This window comes from Loxodonta africana, chromosome 9 (assembly GCF_030014295.1).
Source record: "Loxodonta africana isolate mLoxAfr1 chromosome 9, mLoxAfr1.hap2, whole genome shotgun sequence".
NCBI lineage: Eukaryota > Metazoa > Chordata > Mammalia > Proboscidea > Elephantidae > Loxodonta > Loxodonta africana.
This window is the reverse complement of record NC_087350.1, coordinates 103746504-103771765: the sequence shown is the minus strand read 5'-3', so window position 1 is coordinate 103771765 and position 25262 is coordinate 103746504. Positions and strand designations below refer to the sequence as shown.

At 39.0% G+C, this 25262-nt stretch overlaps 1 protein-coding gene across 5 annotated transcripts in view; it reads right to left on the bottom strand.

Annotated features, from left to right (window-relative positions):
* Positions 1-25262, bottom strand: part of MPDZ (multiple PDZ domain crumbs cell polarity complex component) — a 147369-nt gene that overhangs the window by 29280 nt on the left and 92827 nt on the right. For 4 of the 5 annotated variants that reach the window (XM_023545266.2, XM_064290504.1, XM_064290505.1 and 1 more), the window contains 7 exons: positions 23080-23172; positions 17292-17469; positions 13748-13858; positions 5527-5689; positions 3005-3201; positions 1364-1455; positions 1077-1167 (listed from right to left, as the gene is read on the bottom strand). In XM_023545266.2, coding sequence (XP_023401034.2) covers positions 1077-1167; positions 1364-1455; positions 3005-3201; positions 5527-5689; positions 13748-13858; positions 17292-17469; positions 23080-23172 — 925 coding nt within the window. The remainder of the gene's footprint in view (positions 1-1076; positions 1168-1363; positions 1456-3004; positions 3202-5526; positions 5690-13747; positions 13859-17291; positions 17470-23079; positions 23173-25262) is intronic. The other variant, XM_064290503.1, reaches the window with a different exon arrangement.

Below are 25262 nucleotides of genomic sequence, written 5' to 3'. Positions count from 1 at the left end.
CCTTTCCTTCCAACACACAGCTTAAGTGTTACCTCCCTTCTAAAATCTTTTTCACTCTCTCCAGAGGAAAAACTAACAATTCCGTTTCTACCCTCAAGGAGCCCTGGTGGTGCAGTGGTTAATCACTCAGCTGCTAACCAAAAGGTCAGCGGTTCAAACCCATCAGTCACTCTGCGGGAGGAAGATGTGGCATTCTCTCCACAAAAATGACAGCCTTGGCACATGAATCAGAGACTCTACCAGCCTGAGCATAGAAGAACTAGATGGTGCCCAGCTACCACCATCAAATATTCTGACAGGGATCACAACAAAGAGTCCCAGACAGACTAGGAAAAAAATATAGAACAGAATTCAAATTCATGAAAAAAGACCAGACTTACTGGTCTGACAGAGACTGGAGGAACCCTTGAGACTACGGCCCCTCAACACTCTGCTAACTCCAAACTGAAACCAATCCTAAACCCCATTTTTCAGACAAAGATTAGACAGACCTATAAAACAAAAACAATACATGTGAAGAACGTGCTTCTTAGTTCAATCATATACAAAAGACAAAATGGGCAACTCCTGCCCGAAAGCAAGATGAGAAGGCAGGAAGGGACAGGAACTCAACGAATGAACACAGGGAACCCAGGGTGGAAACGGGGAGCATACAGTCACATTGTGGGGACTGCAACCAATATCACAAAACAATAAAGGCATACATTTTTGAATGAGAAATTAACTTGAGCTGTAAACTTTCACCTAAAGCACAATTAAAAAAAAAAAGATTACAGCCTTGGAAGCCCTATGGGGCAGTTTTCCTCTGTCCTGTAGGGTTTCTATGAATCAGAATCAACTTGATGGCAAGGGGGTTTCTACCCTCAGTGTTCTCTATGCAAACATTTACTGATTGCCTTCAGGTAAATGCTGTACTTAATTACATGTGTGTCTTCTTGGCTATAAGTTCTTCTAGGGCTGAGGCTATGACCTATTCATCTCTAATAACCCTGTAAGCATTCAGTAATTGTCTACTGAATTAATAAGTGGTTTATCAATCAAATCTTCCCAGAGAAACAAACACAAGTCATATATACCTCCTTATTTTGAAGATTCCCCAAGGTAGCAGGCAAAGGTTCTGCTGTATTTCCAGGACATACAGCCATCTGGCTCACTGCATCTTTATTTCTGAAATAAAAAGCATCAACATATCAGAATAACTCATATTGTTTCCATTCTACTACTTGACAAGTCAGAGGATATCAAAGAAGACCTAGAACTACAATACTCATATATTTAAACGTGTTTTATTTTTATTCAAAAGACGTTAGAGCTGGAGCGCTACCAAAAATTATTTGGCAAACCAGCAAAAGAAAATGCTCACCTGATAAAAATTATTTTTACTTTGGAAGGGGCACATTTAATGATTGATGAGGCATTCTGGTGACTTCTTCCATATAAAATCTGACCATTGATCTGTGAAAAATAAAGATTCATTAAGCCTGAGATTTTAATTTCTTAATTTTTAAAATCATTTTATCTTAACAAAAAAAGAAAAAAAAAATCAAACCCATTGCCTTCAAGTGAATTCCAACTCATAGGAACCCTAGAGAACAGAGTAGAACTGCCCCACAGGGTTTCCAAGGCTGCAAATCTCTACTGACGCAGACTACCACATTTTTCTCCCATGGAGCCACTGGGCGAGTTCATCATCAACAGTTCATCTAGCACCTGAGCACTTTAACCACTATGCCACCAGGGCTCCTTAGCTATCTAATAAAAATTGTATTAGTCATATTTTTTTCTTCCATTTAAATAAGTATATACTTCCTCTAAAAGAGGTATACACATCCGTTGCCAGCCAGTTGATTTTGACTCATAGCAACCCTACAGGATAGAGTAGAGCTGCTCCATAGAGTCTCCAAGGAGCGGCTGGTAGATTTGAACTGCCCACCTTTTGGTTAGCAGAGGAGCTCTTAACCACTATACCACCAGGGCTCCACACACATTTTCCTCCCTAGAACATGAACCTGACTTTTGGTGGCAATGTTTAAAGCTAACACTAAAGTGATGTACATGTAGTGTGACAACTGGGGACAAACGGTTAAGAAGTACCAATGAAACAACTGCTGGGAAGTAGGAGGTAAACTTCCTGGCAGGCACTGGGCTTCCAGCATGCTTTGCGCAGGCAGGAGCTCTGTCTAAGCACTCGTGGCCTGTATAGACCATCCTGGGAAGTCCCCAGTTGTCGTGTTTCCTAAGCAATCTCAAAACTCAAGCTCTGGGAAAAGGCTGCTGGGGGAAGCAAGGCTGGTGAGTTCAGGATTTGGGCAGCAGAATGTGCCTAAGCAGCAGATTCTCTAATGGGAATTGCCATCTCAGTCCTCTAGTCTGAGCCATTGCCTGACTAAGCCTCCCTAGTCAAACACATAGGCACAGGGAAGAGTATAAAAGCAGGGAATGTGGATCTTAAGACTACAGGATGAAAGGACAAACAAAACATGCAAATACAATTCTGAACACTTTAAAGTTATGGCCCACAAATTTATTTTGTTTGGCAGGTTCAGTTACTGCTTTCGTTATTTAGCCTAACCTTGACCCACCCCAGCCCACCCCCATCACTTCTACCATTAGGGATTCAATTTCCAGAAAGCCCTGGGAGTCAGCCTCATTACTGGTGAGTGACTGGTCATTTGGCTTTTCAAAACGTCTAATAAAAATGTAGCACACACACAAAAAATGTTTTTGAAGTGTGACCTTTATTACTGTCTTGGGGCAAAAATTGTTTCTGGCACTACATACTCATGACCTTTAAATGGAAGTTAATGGGAACATGGACTCTAGTTAGTAGAGATTTGGTTTAAAGCCAACTTTACTGCAGTGCATCTATTTTACTAGGCAAACGATAGTTTTCTCAGTCATAATGTGAGGTCTGGGTAGATTTTCTGGAAACCGATTATTCTGCTGCACTATTACTTCCTTGGGTTCAGAGAGGGTAGATTCAGAGTTTTCCATAAGAGCTTACCTCTAGAAGCTCATCTGCAATCTGCAATCTGCCATCTTTCCCAGCTGCTCCATTGGGATCGATCCCTACTATGAAGACACTCATCCTGGATCGGTCTTTGTTTCCAGCGAGGCTTAGACCCAAGCCACTACGACCTTTCTCCAATTCAATCATATGGAGCTCACCTATTAGGGTTCCATAACGCTCTCTGATATTTTCTATGGACAACAGAAAAAAATACAACAGGTATCAAGAGAAAACTAATTCAAAGGCAAATGCCTTACCATCGAAGGCTATCCAATTTTGTCTCAAAGGGCCATTATTTGTACCAAAATGCAGTCCTTGGCAGTTATGAAAGGCTAAGTAGACTGGTCACTTGGGCATTAGGACTGGTTTCCAGAAATACCCAAACTTTAAAGAATTGCTTTGCATCCAGGGTACAGAAAGTATAGTCTAATTAATCACCTTGGAGTAATCAGGCCCAAGAGAAATGATTCATATTTTACTAAACTCTCAAAAGACTGTGATTAAACCAGAAAGTTACTTTATCATTTACAGAGAAGAGAACTGTTAAGTCATCCAGAATATTTGCGCTCGCTAGTCAGCACGAAGGCAACGGGTTTTAACGGGTAGTCAGCAGGAGCTTTTCTCCCACAGGAAAATCTACATTAGAAGTCCCATCATGCTGGAATATTGTTTGGTATGTATACTCAGAATAAAGGGAACAGGTTTTCTGATTGCATAGGGTCATCAGGCCCAGGCAAACCAAGGTACCTTTCCCAGGTTTGGGACTCATGTGCCATTCCTATCTCCCATCCCACATGCTCAAGAGGTGGAGCTCATTCTCTTCCCTCTTTAATCTGAGAGAGCCCTGTGTCTACTTTGACCAAAAACAAAACAAAACCCATTAACTTGGAGTTGATTCTGACTCATAGTGACTCTATTGGACAGAGTAGAACTATCCTATGGGGTTTCCAAGGAGTGCCTGGGGGATCTGAACTGCTGACATTTTGGTTAGCAGAAGAACTCTTAACCACTACACCACCGGGCTTTCGTACTTTCACCAAGAGACTAAGGCAAAAGTAGCACTGTTTCAGTTCTAGACAAAGCCCTTTACTTGGCAGTTCTACTTCTTGTCCCTCAGAATGTTTGTACTGGGGACACTCCTTTTCAAGACTTGGCTGACATACTGTGTGAAGATCAAGTCACATAGAAACCAAAAACCAAACAGTTGTCATTGAGTTAATTCCGACTCATAGCAACCCTACAGGACAGAGTAGAACTGCCCCATAGGGTTTCCAAGGAGTAGCTGGTGGATTTGAACTGCTGATCCTTTGGTTAGCAGTTGAACACTTAACCACTGCACCACCAGGGCTCCGTACAAGTCATATGGAGAGGGGTTATAGGTGCTCCAGTCCACAGCCCCAGGTGAGCAACTGGCCAACACCCAGCACCATCTCTATCAGCCATGGGAGTGTGCCATCTTGGATGTCCAGCACAGCTGAGCCCAGTCAACCACAGAACCTTAATAAATTAATAACACATTGTTTTAAGCCATTAAGTTTTAAGTGATTTGTTACATGACAATAGATTAGTAAAACATTCTGGCTCAGCAACCGACTCTAGTTTAACTCACAATGAACTGAGAAAACTGCTGTATTTACAAACCACCTATTAGAAAATGATACTATATGGCTAAGGTTACCTATTCTATACTGACTCTTAACACCACCAATTTTATAAAATGCATTTTCTACAATCTAACAGCATAACCTGCACAGTTTATACTTTTTAAAATTATGTACTATAACTTTCATAAAGGAAATAATTCAACTTTAAAATGCAGCTTTTTAAAAAACAAGAACGTATTTATAAGCTTTGGCTAAATATTTAGTATTTCCCTAAAAAATGGTTTATTCCCTTAGAAAACACAGAAACCCCAATGATAATAATAGCCACTGCCTTTGAATGCTTCCTGTGCACTAGGCATTATGGTTAACATTCCTCATACATTCTCCAATTTAATATTAGTAACCTGGGGTAACAAATGCATTCTCAAAAGTGGGTTAATGACTAGGCTAAAACTTAGAGGCGATAAACTTGCCATGGCCCAAAGTTGTGATCTCAACAATTGTACGTTAATCAACTTAGTACAGAAAAAAACACTAGACATTCAAGGTAGTATCAACAACAACCAGATTTTACAATGAGAAACCTGAGGCCAAGAGAGGGGCGATGGTTTGTTCAAGACCCCACGGTGGCTGATCCAGGACTAGCTTCTGAGACCTTGCTGGGCCCTCTGTAATTCTCATACAAATGACAAAGTCAACAACTTTAACAGGAATGCACACTGACAGGAAAGGAAGAACATGACCTCATACCTCCGAAATGCGTTGTATTGAAGCAAAACAAATGGTACTTTTTTCCCACCCAAAAACACAGTACTAAAGTACACTCATAAGCCTTGGGGACATGAGCCTTGAGAAGCCCTGAGCTATTTTAATACCTCTTGTAATTACATGCAGCATAAAAAGACAACTTACTCCAGCTGTAACCAAACTCATCCTCTTTGTCCACGTCTTCTGAGACTTTGCTTGCAGATGATGGTGCAGGATCACTGCCCATTTCTGCCAATGCTGAAGGAGGGGGCAGAGGTGCCTTGTACAATGGAGCCTTTTCTGGCTCCAACTCTGACTGCCCGGTTGCCTGTGGGAACAAGAAGAATGCAGTGAGTAAGTGCAGTCTGAGAGAAAAACTTAAGGGGGGAAAAAAAAAGGCATATAACACCAAAAACAAAAACAACTGGCTTTAAAATTTCTGACAATAAACCAGTAGTGGAAAGCTCTTAAATATATGTAATGTTAAGATAAGATTCAGGTAAAGTTTAAACATAGTAAACAATATAGTATGTTCAGAGCACAACCCAATCCACTGTTATTTGCTATTTTTAAGCCCATGAGTTATTCAATTTGAAGTCTTAAATGGCTTAAGGAAAAAAACCTGCACAAATTCCCCCTTTTGGAAAAAAAAAAAGTCCCCATTCCAAAGTTCTCATAAGCATTCAGGGGTGCGGGTAAGATGACGGGGTCTAGAAAGTTCTTCCAAGAAACTAAAACAAAACAAGAAATTACAAAGAAGTTATCCTTCAAAGCTTATTAGTAAGACTGCATATACAGTTTTTTATTGTTACCTGAATCCTCTCTCCAAATGACTCAACAAATTTATTGCATGAGCCCTACACATGCAGGCTCATCTACCAGCAAAGAGCACACAGACTCAGATTGGAGGGGCGTGGCTTAAAGGGACAATACCATCATTCCCTTGTCAAGGCAGCTCATTCAAGGTACAAGAGAAATATAGGAGGATATTTCATATAAATCCAAAGCATAGCATACTTGCCATCACTTAAGGTTACAGATCCTTTTTCAAAATAAGCACGTAGTATTATCCAACTCTTACGCTGTAGACTATCAAACAGAGTATTAGAACGCGAAGGCCCTGGAGCCCTGGTGGCTCAGTGGTTAAGAGCTCACCTACTAACCAAAAGGTTGGCAGTTCGAATCCAGTAGCCACACCTTGGAAACTCTATGTGAAGTTCTATTCGGTCCTATAGGGTTACTCTGAGTTGGAATTGACTCAAAGGCAATGGGTTTGGTTTTGGTTAAGTCTCTGAATTAATCTTACTCATTTTGCAGCTAAGTCATCTGAGGCCACCAGAATTCAAAGACTTTACTAGAAATCACACAATGGTACTAGACTTTTTTCACTTAATTTTTATTCCAAGGCACTTTGTTATACCATGTTACCTCCTCTAATTCCCATAGTAAGACAGTACCGTTTAACTCAAGGGTAAGCGACACCCAGCTAAAGGCCTAAACCTGCTGTGTGTCTGTCTCTGATGCCTTGAACCTACAATTTTCCTAGTCTTCTTTATTTTAGTTTTTTCAGCACAAAAATCCCTCCAGTATACCTTGTTTTATTATATCTAGAAAAAGACTGTGATTAAAAAAAAAAAAAAACAAAAAAAAACTTCTTATAACCCATTGCTGTTGAGTCGATTCCAATTCATGGCAACCCTATAGGACAGAGCAGAACCGCCCCATAGAGTTTCCAAGGAGTGCCTGGTGGATTCAAACTGCCGACCTTTTGATTAGCAGCCATAGCACTTAACCACTATGCCACCAGGGCTTCCAACTTCTTATAAAACATACTAAATGACAGGCATGGATGCTGACACTTAAGAATTAGTAACTGGTGCCAAAAAGCAGGACACCATAAAGTAAACCCAACACTGAAATTATCTGGCACCAAATGTGATCTTTTTTTGATGACTCAGAAAGTACTTCAGGATCCCCGGCTACCTCAAAATCACCCTAATAAATACCAATGACTGTTTTTCCGGCAAAGTACAGAAGGGCTGGTTGATAGGAACTATGGGCAATAGATTTCCAGGTTGCGGAATCTGCTTTTATTAAATACATATTAAAATGTTCAATTTATATACTACTGTTCAACAAAAGTCATTTTTCCAGGATGAAGCCCTTGTTATCTTCCCAAGTGTTTTGGCATAAATCTGCCCAATGAATAATATACTAATAAAATCGAAACAAACAAAAAAACCTCATCTGATCCAATTTTGGTTCATTAATCGTACTAGGGTGGCGGGGAGAGAATATGTAATTTTCAATTTCTCTGGTTAAAAAAAATTACTTCTTGGCAACAGCTGAAAATTTACTTCTCTGTAACAACAAGTGAGCAAGAATGAAGCTCCTTTCATTTTTAAAAGTGAACAAAGTCTAATTTACACTTCCCATCATTTTCACAAATCTAAGGAGGCAAACTTTATATAGATCCTATTTACTGCATAACTTTCCTGAGCTGTTTGTCTTCTTAAAAAACAAGCACACAAACAAAACCTGCCTGTCTGAAAAACTGTCCAGGATCTTACTCGGCAGAACATTTTCATACCGTGTGAGGAGTAAACTAAGCTGGGGTCATCACATAAGTGATTAAGTCGGAGAACTAAAACAAGCCTGTGTTTACTAACGGCGCGACTGGGTGTTCTATTGTACCACCCGTGGCACCCTCGGCTAACTCTTTTAACAAAGAGTGTTTAGCCTTCACTGGCAAAAATGCAAAGTGCACTCTGAAACCACTCCATGCCACATATGCACACATCGAGTACAAGACCACACACAGCACACTGTACACAGTCACTTATCTATGACAGTTTCACACGGGGACAAACCTTAAATGGTGTGGGAGCAAAAGGGTTAGTTGGGGAACAGCGGAAGGTAATTCTACTTGAATTCTGTAATGCCTACAGTAACAGAAAACAGGTCTCTCAGATACAGCGTCTTTGGTGATCCATACTACAATAACATGAAAATCTGCTGAATATTCATAAAACGCCTCCTGAAACAAGTTGTTGACAGCTTTCTTCCTTTTCACGATCAAAGTATGGAATATTCGTTCTTGTGAATTCTGCTTTTCAATTTTGGTTGTATAATTTCATCCGAATATGAAAATACCCAAGAATAGATTTACAAGTGCAGAAATATTTACATGTTTCTTGATTTGGGCATTTCCGGGCATGCGCATTATGAATATTCAACAGACTCCTGCCTGGGCAGAATGATCTGCAGAGTAACTCCCAGCCTACTTTTTTTAGGCCACCTTGTAGAAGTCTGAGAAAGATTTAAACCAATACAAGGTCATGAAGAAATTATGTGTGACAGTAGTTCATACATCCGGCAACTCTCCGAAATTTGAATCAGAACATTTAACATCACACCGAAACACAGAAAAGGAACTGGACTCACCATTCTCCTCTACTCTTCAGAGGGCCATCTAATTATAGCTATAGAAATGAACGGGCTCTGGCAAGACAATTTGCTCAAGAAATGATATGCATGCCCACTCCAAACACACAGGTCATTTTTCTGCTTTTTTTTCCCCCCAGCCCAAATTTAGTACACAGTGAACTGGGACGAAGGCACCCTAATGACAAAGAACAAAACGTTTGCAAAAGGCAGTGGCAAGGGCCATTATCCAACCTTGTCAGCGTTGAACTGTAGAGAGTCAGCAAACGGGTTAGTGCTGCTGAAGCTGTACTTAGGGTAAAGGTTGTGCGGCAAGGAAGGCAAAGGGGATTTCTAAAAGGAAACATAAGAGGCGCTGAGCGGAAAAGAAATGTATTTAAAACAAACCAGTTTTAAGAACAAACTACTTGCTGATTTCAATAACTCTGTGAAAACAGACCTTGTCAGAGCTAGTAAATAATAACATCTTTTTGAATAGTCTGGGACGAAAGGTTTGTCTCTAATTACCAAGATTTACACCTGAGTCTAAATCAGCCACGCAGAAAATCAGTTCGTTAAACGACCCCACGTCTATATTCACTGAATATCTCCACCGTCACAGACACATGCACATATATTTCACCCACTTTGTGTATTAATTTTTATACTCATACCAGGAAATATGTTTCAAAATTAAAACCATAAAATCTTTTTCATTTACATTTAAAAGTTAATTTTTTTTTTTAAGTCTATCTTTTCAGAATACAAATCTTTGTCTGCTAGTTCACTGGTAACTTTCATTATTCTTTTATCTTGTTTCCTAGACAGAAAACTTCCCACTCTGACTAGATAGTAAGGTGGCTTCGGCTCCATAATATTTTTTGAATTAAAAAAAAGAAATGACATCAGCAATTTGTGAAGAAACTAACCACTATGCTGTGGTGTTCTCTTATTTCTGCCCACTTTTTGTGGAGGTAGGAAGACGGACATTTGTATTTAAAAATAAAATTCCTATAAAATTTCCCAGATTATTGCTGAATTTATGAGGCTTTGAATAACCTCCTAGTGTTGCTCAGGGGTCTAGCGTCTTGCCTGTGATAGCCCCTGAGCCAGGACTGCTGGTGTTGAATATACATATTAAAGGCAGTATGACAGCCAGAGTTTAGCATTTTCATAGCTTAAAAAAAAAAAAGTAATTTTCTGAGCATAATAAATTCTTCTCCTTTTCATACCCGATTTTTCTTTTATTGGCTATATCTTTCAGGGGAAACTACAGACATTGAGAATTCATTTTTGGCTCCAATTAAATGTTCGTGTTACTTCCCTCTATAAAAAAGCCCTGAAGCAGAGGGAGAGGTTGTCGCATGACACCACCCTGTATGGAAGAACACTCTGGAAAAGCTATCCTCAGTGCCTTTGCACTAAACCTTATGCCACATGACCCTGTCGTCTGCTCTTCTTCCCATGTTTTTTCTACAGTGGGAAGATGAGAAAAAGAAATGGGCGCCATGGTACTTCTGCCCATCTCATCTTTCTCTTGGCTTTCCAGAGTAAAATGGCAACTCCTGCTTTACAAAAGGAAGACAACACATGCCAAGGGACATGATCATTTATTAAGGTGGAAGAAATGACTAGGCAGAGATGGAAGACCTATCCTAGACAAAATTACTCAACACTATTTTTTTCTGGAGGATAGAGATTATTTCAAATCCTCATAATGGAATTTTCGGGTTTTAAGCATCCTTTGAAATTATGTACAATAACATAAAACAAAATCATAACGGCAAGAAATGGGCTACTGAACTATAAATAGAGTTCTAGGTTTTTTTGGTTGGTTGGTTTTGTTTTTTAATTTGCAGCTATTATAGGATTAGAATTTGGCCCTGACAGCGGAGTATAAAAGTACAGCATGAGCACAGCAGATGACACGGCAGGTTGCTCTGTTATTAGGTAAAGATTTATAGAAACAGACTATATTTCTTATTAAAAAAATCAGTGACTCAACTTCTGTTTATAGTCCCAAGGGCTAATAAAAGCAGACATGTTATTAACTTAGGAAAAGGCATAGGGAAGACAAAGATATTCTCTGGCCCTTATTCATGGGGCCCACTTTCAGTCTAGTAACACAGTCAGACTGAATTTTGTGACATGTCCTATCTGGTCTAGTTCTGGGTCTTTGGCTGGTATAAACGGTTAATGTGCTCAGCCACTAACTGACAACTCTTTGAGTCCACCCTCAAGAGGCACCTCACTTCAGAAAGCCTGGTAACCTACTTCTGAGAAATCAGCCATTGAAAATTCTATGGACGACAGTTCTACTCTGGCACTCACAGGGTTGCCATGACTTAGACTTGTCCCTACAGCAAGTGATAATCGTTCTGGGATGTTTAGATTCTTCAACACCCTAAGAGCCAAACAGACTCACTGGCTTTTCAGCCTGCGCGTGAGATTTTCTAGAAGCTTTATCCTGCATCCACATATAAAACATCTACCATTAAGAGATTCTTAAGTATATGCAATTGTGATTTTTTTTCCTTTTAGATTAATACAGACATGATTATCTCCAAAGGGAACTAAATCATTGAAAACAAAGCATATCTCATTTTAAATGCAAAATTAATTCTGATTTTCCAAAGCAAAATGAATGGAATTTGACTAAACATGTCACTTTGTACCAGATTTATCTTGAAAAGAATTGCTATAAAATCAGCATCATTCATCATTCTACCTCTGATACTAAAATAGGAATATTTTCCAGGTGTTTGAGACAATATCTTCCAGCTCATTACAAGAACCTGATTGGATTGAAAGGAATCTTTGTACTTTTAAGTTTTTACAGTAATATTTAGCATCACTATTGTTTCAAATGATATAAAAGCTGGAAATTAAAAATTTTTAAAAAAAAGGGACTAAAACCTACCCACAAAAAAATTAGCTTTAACTTAACTTAAACAGGCATTTGCCAGCATTATCATGCTGGGTCTGTGTTTAACATAACAAATGGTAACAAACGTAAAAAGCTTTGGAGTTATTTAAACAAACTGAAAAGAATTTGTAGAGAATGCAGTCCTGTCATTTGGCAGATTTTCTCATCTGAATGGATAATTATTACCTAACAATCCACGAATGAATGATTAAGAACTGCAGATGCGAAGATAACTGCTTACATTAAGAACTACTAAATTCATTCCTCACAGGGAACTCAGACCAGAGCTACACCTGTCTTGACAACAAAAGGAAGGACCAAAAAGATAAATCCTGTCATATTGTTTGTATTCCAGGGCACAGCATATTCACAAGTGACTTTTACTGAGAGCTCATCGGTGGCGCTGTTTACTACTTTCCTTCCATTCTGTGAGCATTAATCTCTGAAACTCTGAAATTTAAAAGTTAAAATGAAAAGTACTTTATGAATAAAATCACACATTTTTAAGGTTTTCATGGTGACTTTAACTTCCCTCACACATGTTGACATTTTTCTTTGAAAGACAACCAACCCTAAAAGCTAGTAAGCAGATCAAAGGGAAATCAATACGACCAAAAATCCAAAACAAACCCGTTGCTGTTGAGTCAATTCTGACTCGTAGCAACCCTACAGGACAGGGTAGGACTACCCCATAGGGTTTCCAAGGAGCGCCTGCTGGATTCGAATTGCTGACCTTTTGGTTAGCAGATGTAGGTCTTAACCACTATGCCACCAGGGTTTCCATCAATATGTAAGGGGTCCTTAATTAAAATCCAGAAGTGGAGCCTCTAAGAGCTTCAGGACGTCTAAGAAAATCTTGATTTGGTACGCAAACCTTAAGTGAACACACATGTCTGTGAAGAAAAGGAACATAGACTCTCAAAGGGGTGGTGTGTGACCCAAATATATTTAAGAATTGTATAAGAAAACAGGGGCCCTGGTGGCACAGCGGTTATGCACTTGGCTGCTAACTGTAAGGTTTCGGTGGTTTGAACCCACCAGCCACTCCATGGGAGAAAGATGTGGCAGTCTGCTTCCGTGAAGATAACAGCCTTGGCAACCCTACAGGGGCAGTTCTACTCTGTCCTATAGAGTCGCTATGAGTCAGAACTGACTTGATGGCAATGGGTTTTTTATGAGAAAATATATACATATATATATATATATGTACATATATATATATATATATTTTTTTTTTTCCACTGAGGCCTAAACAAAGAATAGAATAGTTTTAAACTGTTGGCTCATCTTTAGCATCATTAAAAATTGAGACATGTAAAACACACAGAGCCTTATTTAGTATCTTCTCTCTCAGTAACATTCATCAAATGCTTCTGTACTTTCTAAAATATTTTTAAAGCCATTTTACCTGGTAGGACTACTGGTAAATGGCTAGTAGGTTTTTATTCACCGAGGGCAGATGCTGATGGACAGTTATACACTGATCGTGGCCGGGAAACAGCAGTCATGATTAGTCACTAGTAAATACAGACACGGCTTTAAGAGAATCCACATAGTGGAACTTTAATGTTCAGAGGGATACGCAGATACAGCTAAGATCAGTCAGAGGTGATTGCATAAGCAGGAAATTCTGTCTAGAGAATAAATTTATAAAGAGAAGGCAACCTCTCTAGTTTCTAAGGGACTACCACTGGAGGTCATGGGTTATCAACTTGAACTACACCACATTCCCTTTAACAACCTATGTCTTTTGTTACTATATTGAATATTGATAACTATTCATCTAGGCACCTATGGCCATCAACAAATCCTACTTGTGTGTGTTTTCAACAGATTTCAAGTCTTTATGAAACATGGTGGAAGGTTGTTTCCAGGATAACTCAGTTAGAAAAATTAAAAAGAGGTAAACAAATGTTTTACAAGTCATCTGAGATTTCCAGAATTGATCTTTGCTCATACAAGACAACTTGGCCCTTGATTCGTTAGATTCCAAGTTGAACACTGGATATGCCTACCTTGCCCTCTGTGTTCGCTTACCCTTGGTCTGTTTATAGTGCTCTGTACCATAAAGACTACAGGGTTGCCTGCTTTCCGAATGGCTTCCACAGCTTGCTCATGGCTTGCATCTCTGAGATCCATCCCATCCACCTGCAATGGAAGGCCTCAGCTTAACATCACAAGAAGCTATAGAACAACAACAATTTGTGGATCTGGAGTTTTGAGCATCCTTGTTAGCCTCTTGGAGAATCTGTTTCAGAATCAAAAATAATTCAGACTAATGTGCGAGGCTCCAAAATGTTTAATCTCTCTAGCTGACTTGTAGTCTCTTGTTTTGGGCGCTGCTTTCTGTCTCCAATAATCAACTGGATTAATAACAATTGGAATGAAGGCTGTGCTTCTGCTCTCCTTACAGTGCTCAGCTGTTCCTTCAAATCAATAAACCCACATAACTAAAGGTGTAGCAGCTGGCTTTTGTACAGATTACAGCCTGGGAAACCCTATGAGGCAATTCTACTGTGTCCTACAGGGTCGCTATGAGTCAGTTATCGACTTGACGGCAATGGGTTTTGGGCTTAAAAAATATAAGGAAACTGGCTAGCAGCACTGCCTTCATGACGAAAATCATTACACTAATTTTTTTCCAATTCGTTATACGGTGGTTTGGGGAGTGGGTGGGTGATATATGTGTTTATCTCTGTACAAGTTAGCTTGAAGTTGAAAACGAAATTCTCATATCCAGATGTATGAGGTTATGGTAAGGTTAGTTTTGCAAAAGAATCTTTGCAGTAGTCATGAGAGGAGCTGAAAGCCAAGAAATTGTGCCTACTTGTTAGTAACTCTTACAAAAACAGTTTGAAAATGAAAGTTATTTTGTAACTTTTTATTGCTCATTGCTTGCCTTGGTGATGATCAGCTCAGTTTATGCACTATATGAATAAGAAGGAAAATAGTCTGAGAGGCCAAATGCTAAACCTGTCAGGAAATTATAGGAACCTATTATCATTTTATGTTTTCCAATTACCACAATATGATATAGTCAACAAAATAGTAAAATCAGAGTGGACTCAATTCTGGACAAGAAAATTACTATATCTTTACACAGAACATCACCACCTTTAAAAGAAGAATTACATACATTTTGTTTTAAACCTCCCTCAAGTTAATACTTGGATGACATAACAGTACCTCTTTAAGGCATATTAAAAATGCCTTCTAACTTTTTTGTAAAACAAAAGTCAGTATTCATGTCTATTATATATTCTATTAAAAAGTGGACAAATTTAACTCTCTACTCAGAGTGTAGTACTTTGGAAACGCTGGTGGCGTAGTGGTTAAGTGCTATGGCTGCTAACCAAAAGGTTGGCAGTTCGAATCCACCAGGCACTCCTTGGAAACTCCACGGGCCAGTTCTACTCTGTCCTATAGGGTCGCTATGAGTTGGAATTGACTCGAGAGCAACGGGTTTAGTTTTTGTTTTTTACTCATCTAGTCTATGTACATTTTTAGAAACTCTACAATTACAGAGGTCTGGTGCTCTCTTTAAGTCCTGGTGGCACAGTGGTTAAGAGCTTGGCTGCTAAACAAAAGGTCTGTAGTTCAAATCCACCAGCGGCTCTTTGGAAGCGCTATGGGGCAGTTCTGCTCTGTTCTCCAGGGTAACTATTTGTGGGAATTGACTCAATGGCAGCGGATTTGGTTTTTTGGGGTTTTCTTATTTACTAGAGAACCCCCTGCAAGTAACAGCACTCAATAAATCACTGCTAAATTGCATATAGTATTTTATACACAAAATAATCCTTTCTTATCAATTTGAAAGGGATGCTTCAACTCTATTAACACAATTAAACAACATTTCGGTGTGAACTATGATCAATCTTGTCTAGAAATAATTACAAATATTTTTTACTCTTTCTACTTAGGTCAAAAGTATTTAATACAAAGTATGTGTAAAATAAACTGCCTTGTAAAAATCTAAAATTGGAAATGATGGTTCTCCAAATGAGACTAAGGCTATCACCTAGTGAAAGGCAAGGATGCAGGAAGAGAGAACAAGCCATCACTCTTCCTTTTAAATGGTCACAAGCAAAAAAGAAAACGAAATATAGACACAGCCCTTGTTTCTCTCAAGTCTTAATCTTCCTTCCTCTTCAGCTCTCAAAGACAACTGATCAGTCAGTGGAAGAATAAATAAATAATCTCCTAAATACTCATTTTAAGTCATGGTTAATATGCTGTCACTGTCTTCTACACAATTAAGGCATTTTAACGTCTAAGTTATACGGGAGTTGTGAAAAGGACAGTCACTTGTCTAAAGTAAATATAACAGTCATTATAGCAACAATGTGATTGGTTTCCATTTGAGCCTTGTCTCTTTTAGTGTACTGTATACATTTTGAAAGGAGCCCTGGTGGTGCAGTGGTTAAAGTGCTTGGCTTGTAGTCAAAATGTTGGTGGTTCGAACTCACCAGCCATTTCACGGGAGAAAGATGTAGCAGTCTGCTCCTGAAAGATTTACAGCCTTGGAAGCCCTATGAGGCAGTTCTGCTCTGTCCTATAGGATTGCTATGGGTCAGAATCGACTCTACAGTAATGGATTTGGTTTGATTGTACATTTTGAAATCTCAGCAAATCTGGGTCAGGTACTACTTTCTCTGCCCTACTAAATAAAATTATCAGTGCTAATAATAATCCTAATCAAACAATTTATCTCACTGTTCGAAGTTATCTGATCACTTGCCAGTCTCTCCGACTTAACAAGGAGGCACTGTGTCTTGCTTACTGGGGGTGCCCAGAGCCTGATACAGCACTGGGAATACAACAGGTGCTCTGGGAATATCTGTTGAGTAATTTAGTGAGTGACTCATGAGAGAAGAGTTTATTTAAATTATTAAACTTTCTTTGAATTAAGGGATTAGGTACAATTTGCCTAAATGCTTCTCTCTTGCACATAACAAAGCACACATACATGTGTACACACTCGTGTGCATGCCACACAAGCACACGCATGCACACACACACACACACACCCCTCGATGGCAAATGGACACAGCACAGAACTCTACCAAAGGAAGAAAATCCAGGCTTGGGCTGAGGGACGACGACATTTATATTGAAGGTAATTGGGATCCTAACATAGAATATTTTACCATTTGGACTCACTTGGAAAAAACCTCATCCAACAATGTTTATCTACAATGAAATGATAAAGTATTTCTTGAAACAAAATCTCATTGGAAAATTTAATTATGATGCATACATTTGGAGTAGGTGTGGGTGTATGATTTTAAACAATTTTTTTTCTCAAGCAATTTGCTTTGTTCTTTCAAAAAGAACTTGAATATTTTACCTTTGAGCCCAGGCTTTTTAAAATGGTTAATTACACTTCCAAGTATCAATCTCTATATTAAGATATACATTCAGTTGTCACCATATAGAAAATATTGTGGGTAAAAAATAAAAAAACAAAAAAACAAAGAAATTCTTCAACCACGAACACCTTTTATGTTGATGCTGGGCCAACATTGGTAAAGGAGATGAAATGGATGGAGAATACTGGCACAGAAAGTTCACTGGTGGGTACCTCTACTATTCTGTCTCCAGGTTTCAAGGTTCCATTTTTGCCAGCTGGACTATCTTCAAGAACATGCTTGACGAAAATGCCCCTCATCACTTCACCATTGCTTAGACGACTCCCCATCCCTCGTCCACCAACAATGCTGATGCCCAATGATTTGCTTGGTTCTCTCCAAAGTTCAACCCTATAAAAATGAATACATTAAAAACTGCAATGCAACAGAACATTGGTATAGATGTTAATTTTTGTTAATAACTATTTGCTCAATTTGCTAAGGTTTTACTAGCAGGAAAAAGGCTATGTGTTTTGTAGGGTCTGACGAATACTAGTGTACCTCTAAGGCTGGTTTGTTACAAGTAAATATAGGACTCACTCTCCAGGCTGGGGCACAGACCTACATAAAAGTGCCACTTTCAGGAGCTCTAATACTGTAAACATTAAGTAATTAAGAAATTCAGCTACCACTGAACAGATGGTAGCTACTAACCTTAGCAATGAAATCAAGGGAAAGAACACTCCTGGACACACTGTATCAGAAGCTTATTTCTGTAGAAGTTTTTCTTGCCAAGGCAGACCTAGTAACCAACAGTCAGGGTATGCAGAGCAGTGACTGACAAGTTCTGCCTGATCTGATGCCATCAGAACCTCCCTACAACTTACCTCCCACACTTTCCTCTCTCTGCATGGTCTTGCTGTTCCTTGAGTTCATCAGGCAGTTCCCACCTTGGGGCCTTTGCTAATTCTTCTGCTTTGAGCATATGTCCCCTACCCACACAATAAACACGTGAACTCATATATGTTGTTGTTATTACATGCCATCAAGTTGGTTCCCACTCACAGCGACCTACGCACAACAGAACGAAACGTTGTCTGGTCTTGTGCCTCACAATCATTGCTATATTTGAGACCATTGTAGCAGCCACTGTGTCGGTCCACCTCGTTGAGGGTCTGCCTCTTTTTCCCTGACCCTCTACCTTACCAAGGATGATGTCCTTCTCCAGGGACTGGTCCCTCCTCATAACATGTCCAAAGTATGTAAAATGAAGTCTTGCCATCCTCACTTCTAAGGAGCACTCTGGCTGTACTTCTTCCAAGACACACACTTGTTCATTCTTGGCAGTCCATGGTTTGTATATTCAATAGTCTCCTCCAACACCATAATTCAAAGACATCGATTTCTCTTCAGTCTTATTACTGTCCAGCTTTCACATGCCTGTGAGGTGACTGAATATATCATGGGTTGGGTCAGGCACATCTTAGTCCTTAAGGTGACATCTTTGCTTTTCAACACTTTAAAGAGGTATGTTGCAGAAGATTTGTCCAATGCAATACATTGCTTTATCTCTTGACTGCTGCCTCCATGGGTTTTGATTATGGATCCAAGTAAAATGAAGGCCTTGACAACTTCAATCTTTTCTTCATTTATCATGATGTTGCTTACTGGTCCAGTTGTGAGGATTTTTATTTTTTTTAAGGTTGCAGTGTGATCCATACTGAAGACTGTACTCATATGAACTCACACATAATAGCTGCAAATAGCCATAAGAGCTATAAGTGACTTGCAAAGTATGTCTCTTGTGAAAAGGCTGAGGATAAGAATAAGGTAATTTGCAGTGAGAAGGGGTTAAGCAGAGATGAGGAAAACAGCTTGGAGTGTTGGAAGAGAAAAGTGAGATACCAAGCAGACAGAGAGCTTTGAAAGCAAAGACCAGACTGCCCACGCTGCTCCATGCTGCATAAAGGAGAGCAATGTTGGACATTAAGAGGAGAAGGAAGTATGGTCCAAACATGCCCCCAATCCTGACATTTAAGGTGCTCCCAGAGGAGGGGGAGGGTAGGAGTCAGGCCTCCTGAGAAATGAAGAAGGTTCCAGCAAGAAAAGGCTGGAGAGTCAAGAGCACCAGAGAGAGGACTGGGCGACACCCAGGAAGAGACACATGATGAGATACATTGTTCCTTCTGTCAGCGTTTCTTTCTGGACTGGATATCTATAATCCCAGAAACCCTACCTATTTAGTTTGAAAGGATCTCCTCATGATCCCTGATCTTATAAAATTTGTGTGAATAAACTAGTTAAAATCCTATCCACCATTTTCTCTCCTTCTAAAAACTCTCGGAAAGAAAACAACAAACACATTTCCCTGTGTTTGTGCGGCTCCTAAGGTAAACCGGAAAAGTAGAGGAATTACAAAATGTAGTCATTGTATAAAAATAATTACGAAACTACAACACATACATAGGTGGGACTTCTCTTTAAAGAGGACAAAAAATATGTAAAAGAAAGAAACTGGCTCTTTGGGCTCTCTGTGGTTGGCGTAAACTGGAAAGTGGTTTTTTGAGCATTTGAATAATAAAAATAACAGCAGCGGCAGCAACAGCAAACATCTACTGAAGGTTTATCATGTGCTCAGCATTGTTCACTAAATGAATTACATGTGCTTTCATTAAATTCTTACATCATTCGAATGAAGTGAATTCTTGGATTAGCCCCATTTTACAAAGAAGTGAAGAGACACGGAAAGGTTAGGTAGCCTCTGGATAATAGCACCGAATGCTCACATAGGGTTTTGCAGGGATAGCCAAATATTTTCAAATACCCTCCCTAGAAACTGTAACTCCTCATAGCATTTGAGAAGACAACCAAGGGCAGAACTGACGAAATGACCACAGGGCTGAGGAACCAGACACATCGCTCACTGAACAGAACACAGTAAACATTCCTGGTAAAGAAAACCAAAAACATCCACTGCCGTTGAATCGATTCTGACTCATAGTGACCTTACAGGACAGAGTAGAACTGGTCCATAGAGATTCCAATGAGCGCCTAGTGGACTCAAACTGCCAACCTTTTGGTTAGCAGCCATAGCTCTTAACTACTACGCCAGCAGGATTTCCAGTAAAGAAAAAGGATTTTCACTAAAGAAAAAGGAAAATCTTATAGAACATGAGCACTTGAGAGTTAACTATATGGCAAAAATGGCAGCTTTTCATGAGACCTAAACATAGATTAAAAAAAAAGGAGGCAATTCGGAAAAGAAAAGGTAAAACACAGCCCTGAAGCCAGAGCTCCTGGGCTCAAGTCTTGCTCTTTTGCTACTTTTTCATTACGTGATCCCAAGCAACTTATCTAGTCTCTTCTTGTCTTATGCTCCTCAGATGTCGAATGGAGACAAAAATAGTCCCTGCATTAGAGTTGCTGTGCAGATTAAATTAATATATGTAAAGTGTAAAATATATTTTGGGCATACAGCATGCAAGTTAAAATGTTTTTATTACTAAGATTATGATTACAAAATAATGGGGAGCAAGATATAAAATTCAACCTGTGTGACAAATCAGCAAATGTGTGCCCTACCCCCCGATCCTGTTACACCTATACTGTTTATTAAGACAAGATACCATTATCCACCTATCGACTTGACAAGAATGAACTGAGTAAAGATCAAATGATGTGTTAACAAGGATGTGGGGGAAAAGGGAACTCTCATATATTGAAAATAGAAGGAAAAATTGGTATGTTCACCTTGAAAAGCAATTTGACAACTTCTAATAAAGTAAAAAAAAGAAATGTATATAAACCATACATAATTCCTCTTTTCGGTATATATCCTAAATAAATTCTCACACATAAGGAAATAGGTATATTTGCTTCACAGTGTTATTAAAATACTGAATAACAGTTAACTATCCAAATATCAATCTGGGAATAGGTCAACGGTATCATATTCATGTACTGCAATGCAATGTAACCACTAAATTGAATGAATTAGATCTTTAGGTATCAACATGATAGATGCCCAAAAAAAAAGGGTTAAGAGGAACATAGGCAAGCTGGAAAATGATACATGTAGTATGACACCAATCATGTAAATGGACATCACATGTAAAATAAAACAGTAATACTGCTATTTACACTCTTAAAATTTATACTTTGCGAAAAAGCAGCATTCTCCTATCTGGACACAAAGGCAGTGGTTGATGAATTTTTATTGACTTCATAGATAAGAGTCTCATCCCATTTCCAACTCTGTGAAGCATGTTCACAACACTTGCTCCTTGCTTACTAAAAGCTCTGGTTGTTTTGGTAAGCTTCCTCAACATATGCTATGAGTGCTTCTATATACGTTAACGAGTGTAGACGTACCTTCTTAGAAGTAATTATGGAAACCTCAAATAGAATTCTCTATGTAAGGTAGTTACCACCTTTAAAGATATTTCTTAATCTTCCAGTTCAGAAGTGATGCTGAATTCTTCCTCATAATTAAATTTCATAATGATTCCTGTGCTCAACTATCTTTCACTTGCTTAGTTACCACTGATGGCCATTATTATTACTGAACATGCCCACCACTAACTGAATCCTTGTTCTGTATCAGGATCTATGATAAGGGTTTTCTGTGCACCAGCACTTGAAAATTCTCTGAAAACCTAAAAGGCTCTATTATTAAACCAGAGCCCTGGTGGCGTAATGGTTACATACTCAGGCTGCTAACCAAAAGGTCAACAGTTCAAATCCACCAGCTGCATCTTGGGAACCCTGTGGGGAAATTCTAGTCTGTCCTGTAGAGTTGCTATGAGTTGCAATAGACTCAACAGCAAAGAGTTTTTTAATTAAACCCACTGTATAGATGAAGTAACTAAGAACCAGCAGATATCAAGGAACTTGTCTTAAAAAGTGGCAAAGCTGTAATTTACACATGGCTGGAATTCCAGCATGCCACACACCTAGCACTTACATTGGGCTCTCCATGTGGGCAGTGCTATAAAGAGACCTTGAGTTGTTTAGTGGGGCTAAACTGCTTTTGAAAAATTTTACTTATTCACTTGTGCAACAAACATTCAGGGTTTACTGACGACATTACTGTGATGACCATGACCTTTAAATCTCTTTGGAGAGGGTGGCCAGTGATTATTTACATTTTACACTTAATTTAAAATGTCTTGTATTCCTTTTTAATTATTCCATGTGGCTATATATCTGGCCTATCCACATACATTATAATGTCCATGAAGGTAGGATTCATGTTTTATACTCCCATAAACCAGACCAAACCCATTGCCACCAAGTTGATTCTGACTCATAGTGACCCAATAGGACAGAGTAGAACTGTCCCATAGGGTTTCCAAGGAGCAACCGGTGGATTCAAACTGCCGACCTTTTGGTTAGTAGCCATAGCTCTTAACCACTACACTACCAGGACTCCTATACTCCCCTGGTACTCACAAAATCTTTGGTCTCGGATCTGGGTCTGTAATTGGGACTCCAAAAAATTCTTATTGAGTTGAATTTGATTTTACTCAGCTGAACGTGATGCATGGTGAGATATCCCAGTGTACTTAGAAAAGTGATCTTTTTTTAAATATGTATGAAACAGGTGTTAAATGGAGCATGGCTTAGTATAAACTCAGCCTATGATAAAAAGGCTCCTTACCTCCCTATGCATATTTGAGTATCTACTTTTTACAAATGCTAGATAAAATTTAAATTAACATTTGGTGGTATATCTAAGATCAAATTCTATAGATAGCATTACCTATTCCTACTACACTTGTATAATTTTCTTTAGTTAATTCTGTTTAGTTCCTACTAAGTGCCAGATCCCTGGATACATGCTAGTTTTATCCCATTTTCTCCATTGTACACATGAGGAAGTGGACGTTTAGGAGTATCAAACAACCTGCACACCGACACAAGTTTCAAGTAGTAATGCAGTTCTTGAAATCACACCCTCTAACTTTAAAGACTATATATGCATATATTCATTGAGTGGCAGAAGACAGAAATGGTCCTTACCGCCGGGGCTGATTCCAATTGCTATAGGCTGCATTTTGAAGTTCACTTTCTTCTCCCTCTCCTTCTTCTCGCTCCGGTAGTTCTGGAATGTCTCTGTTAAAGAGTTATGCGGTAAGTACTATAAAATCCTAGTAAAATCACACGTGAGTGTCTTACATATACTCTACTGTTGGTTTAACATAAAATGCATAACTGCGTATTTACCACACTTGGCGAACAGTGGGGAAAAAGAAAACCAAATAAAACCAAACATTTTACATTAGAATCAACCTATCATAATTTGGATATATAGCTGAACATTAAAGAGTCTTGGTTAGTCTGTTTCTTTCCTGATGACACATAGGGAAATTAAGAAGATGGTAAGAAGGGGTAAATACCAGAATTGTAAAGAAAAACTACTCAAAAAGCATTTCTTAAAGGCCTATCACGTACAAGAGGCTAGGGTCACCATGTAGGTCGGAAGCACGCATAGACCTGATCCCTGCCCTGAAAGAGCTCGAATAATCAATATGCCGGGACGTTAGCATCTCTCCTTCCTCAAAATGGACAAAGGCTTTTCCTTCAACTTTGGAAGAAAGACAAAAAATTCTTATGGTCCAGTAACCCATTCAGAAAAGCCAGGTACATAATGCTTCTTACAGAAAGCAGGTTACAGTGCACCTCCTCTCAGGGTCACCTTTCAATCTCTGTAGCACTTCAGGTCTTGCCAAATGCCAAGCATATAACAAAATGTGTCCAGTTTATTGAATGAAACTGTCAAAAAAAAATAACAATATCTAGAAATGTTTTGTTCCTTCAAAGGTACATGAGTTGGAATCAACTCAACAGGCAACCAACAACGAACAGCAACAACACTTTGCTATAATAAAAGGCATTGCAAAGGTAATAGAAAATAATTAAATCAGTCATGCTTTGTTCTTATGCTGTTGTTAAGAATAATATTTCTAAGGAAACATATAATGTTCACTAAAAACACACAAGATTCAAAACTGTACACATATCATTACCCTAAATAAAGTATTATATTAAAATGAAAAAGCAACAAAATATTAACAATGATTATCACTTAGTGGTGGAATTACGCATAAGATTTTTCTTTAAGTATTTTATGCATCAGTTTTTTTTATGTCTTTCATATTGACTGTTAAAAATGTTCACATATTTCTTTTAATGCAGAAAAGGCTATGAAAATTCCAATTCAATGAATGTTTCCAGTTAATTTTTACAGAAATTGAAAAAACCTAAAAAATTATATGTTCGAGTTATATCGATTCTCCAATGACAGGAACACTGAACACTCTCAAATTATACGATCGTTAGACTTTGAGATGGGAAGTCATCTAACCCAATAAACCTTTTGTGCCTGAATGCGCTTCACATCATGTCTGGCAACAGCTGTACAGGTTCTCCTTGAGGTCTCATTCCTCCTTTGAGCTGAACACTAGACTTTTTCAAAAAACACTGTTAGAATAAAATCTGTCTGTCTAAAGCTTCTACCCATTGGTTCTAATCCATTTGTGTGTCTGAATTCCCCTCGTGTGAAAATTGAGGAACAAGGCTCTGAAAGAAGATGGACTTCAACAGCCATGGCTAAGTCTGGTAGTGAGGCAGGACTTTGGGGAATGGATCAAAGAGGGGGATTCTCAAAAAAAAAAAAAAAAAAAGGAAGGAGCTGACTGAGAGCTAGAAAGTCCCAGTGAAGCCCCAATCCACAGGAAATGGGGAAGAGAGGGGAACACTGGGCCAAACCCTCTGGAAAAGCAACTGGAGAGAATGTGATGGAAAGCAGGTCTGGAAGACAGAAAAGAACAAGAACTTGGAGAGTCCCTAAAATAGCGGGTGACAGCTGTGAGTGGATTCTTAGCCCAAAGCCTAAACTGTAGGAAGTACTCAGAAATGCTGTCATATTGCATCATATGCTCCTGCCTTTTACCTATAACTTGTTGCCGTCAAGTCGATTCCAACTCATAGCGACCCTACAGTACAGTGCAGAACTGCCCCATGGGGTTTCCAAGGCTGTGATCTTTATGGAAGTGGACTTCCCATGGATTGGCTGGCTGGTGAGTTCAAACAACTGACCTTTTGGTTAGTAGTCGAGCACTTTAACTGCTACACCACAAGGGCTCCTTACCTTTTACCTATGAGAAGACAAATATCCTGAATCCTCTCATACTTAATTTCCC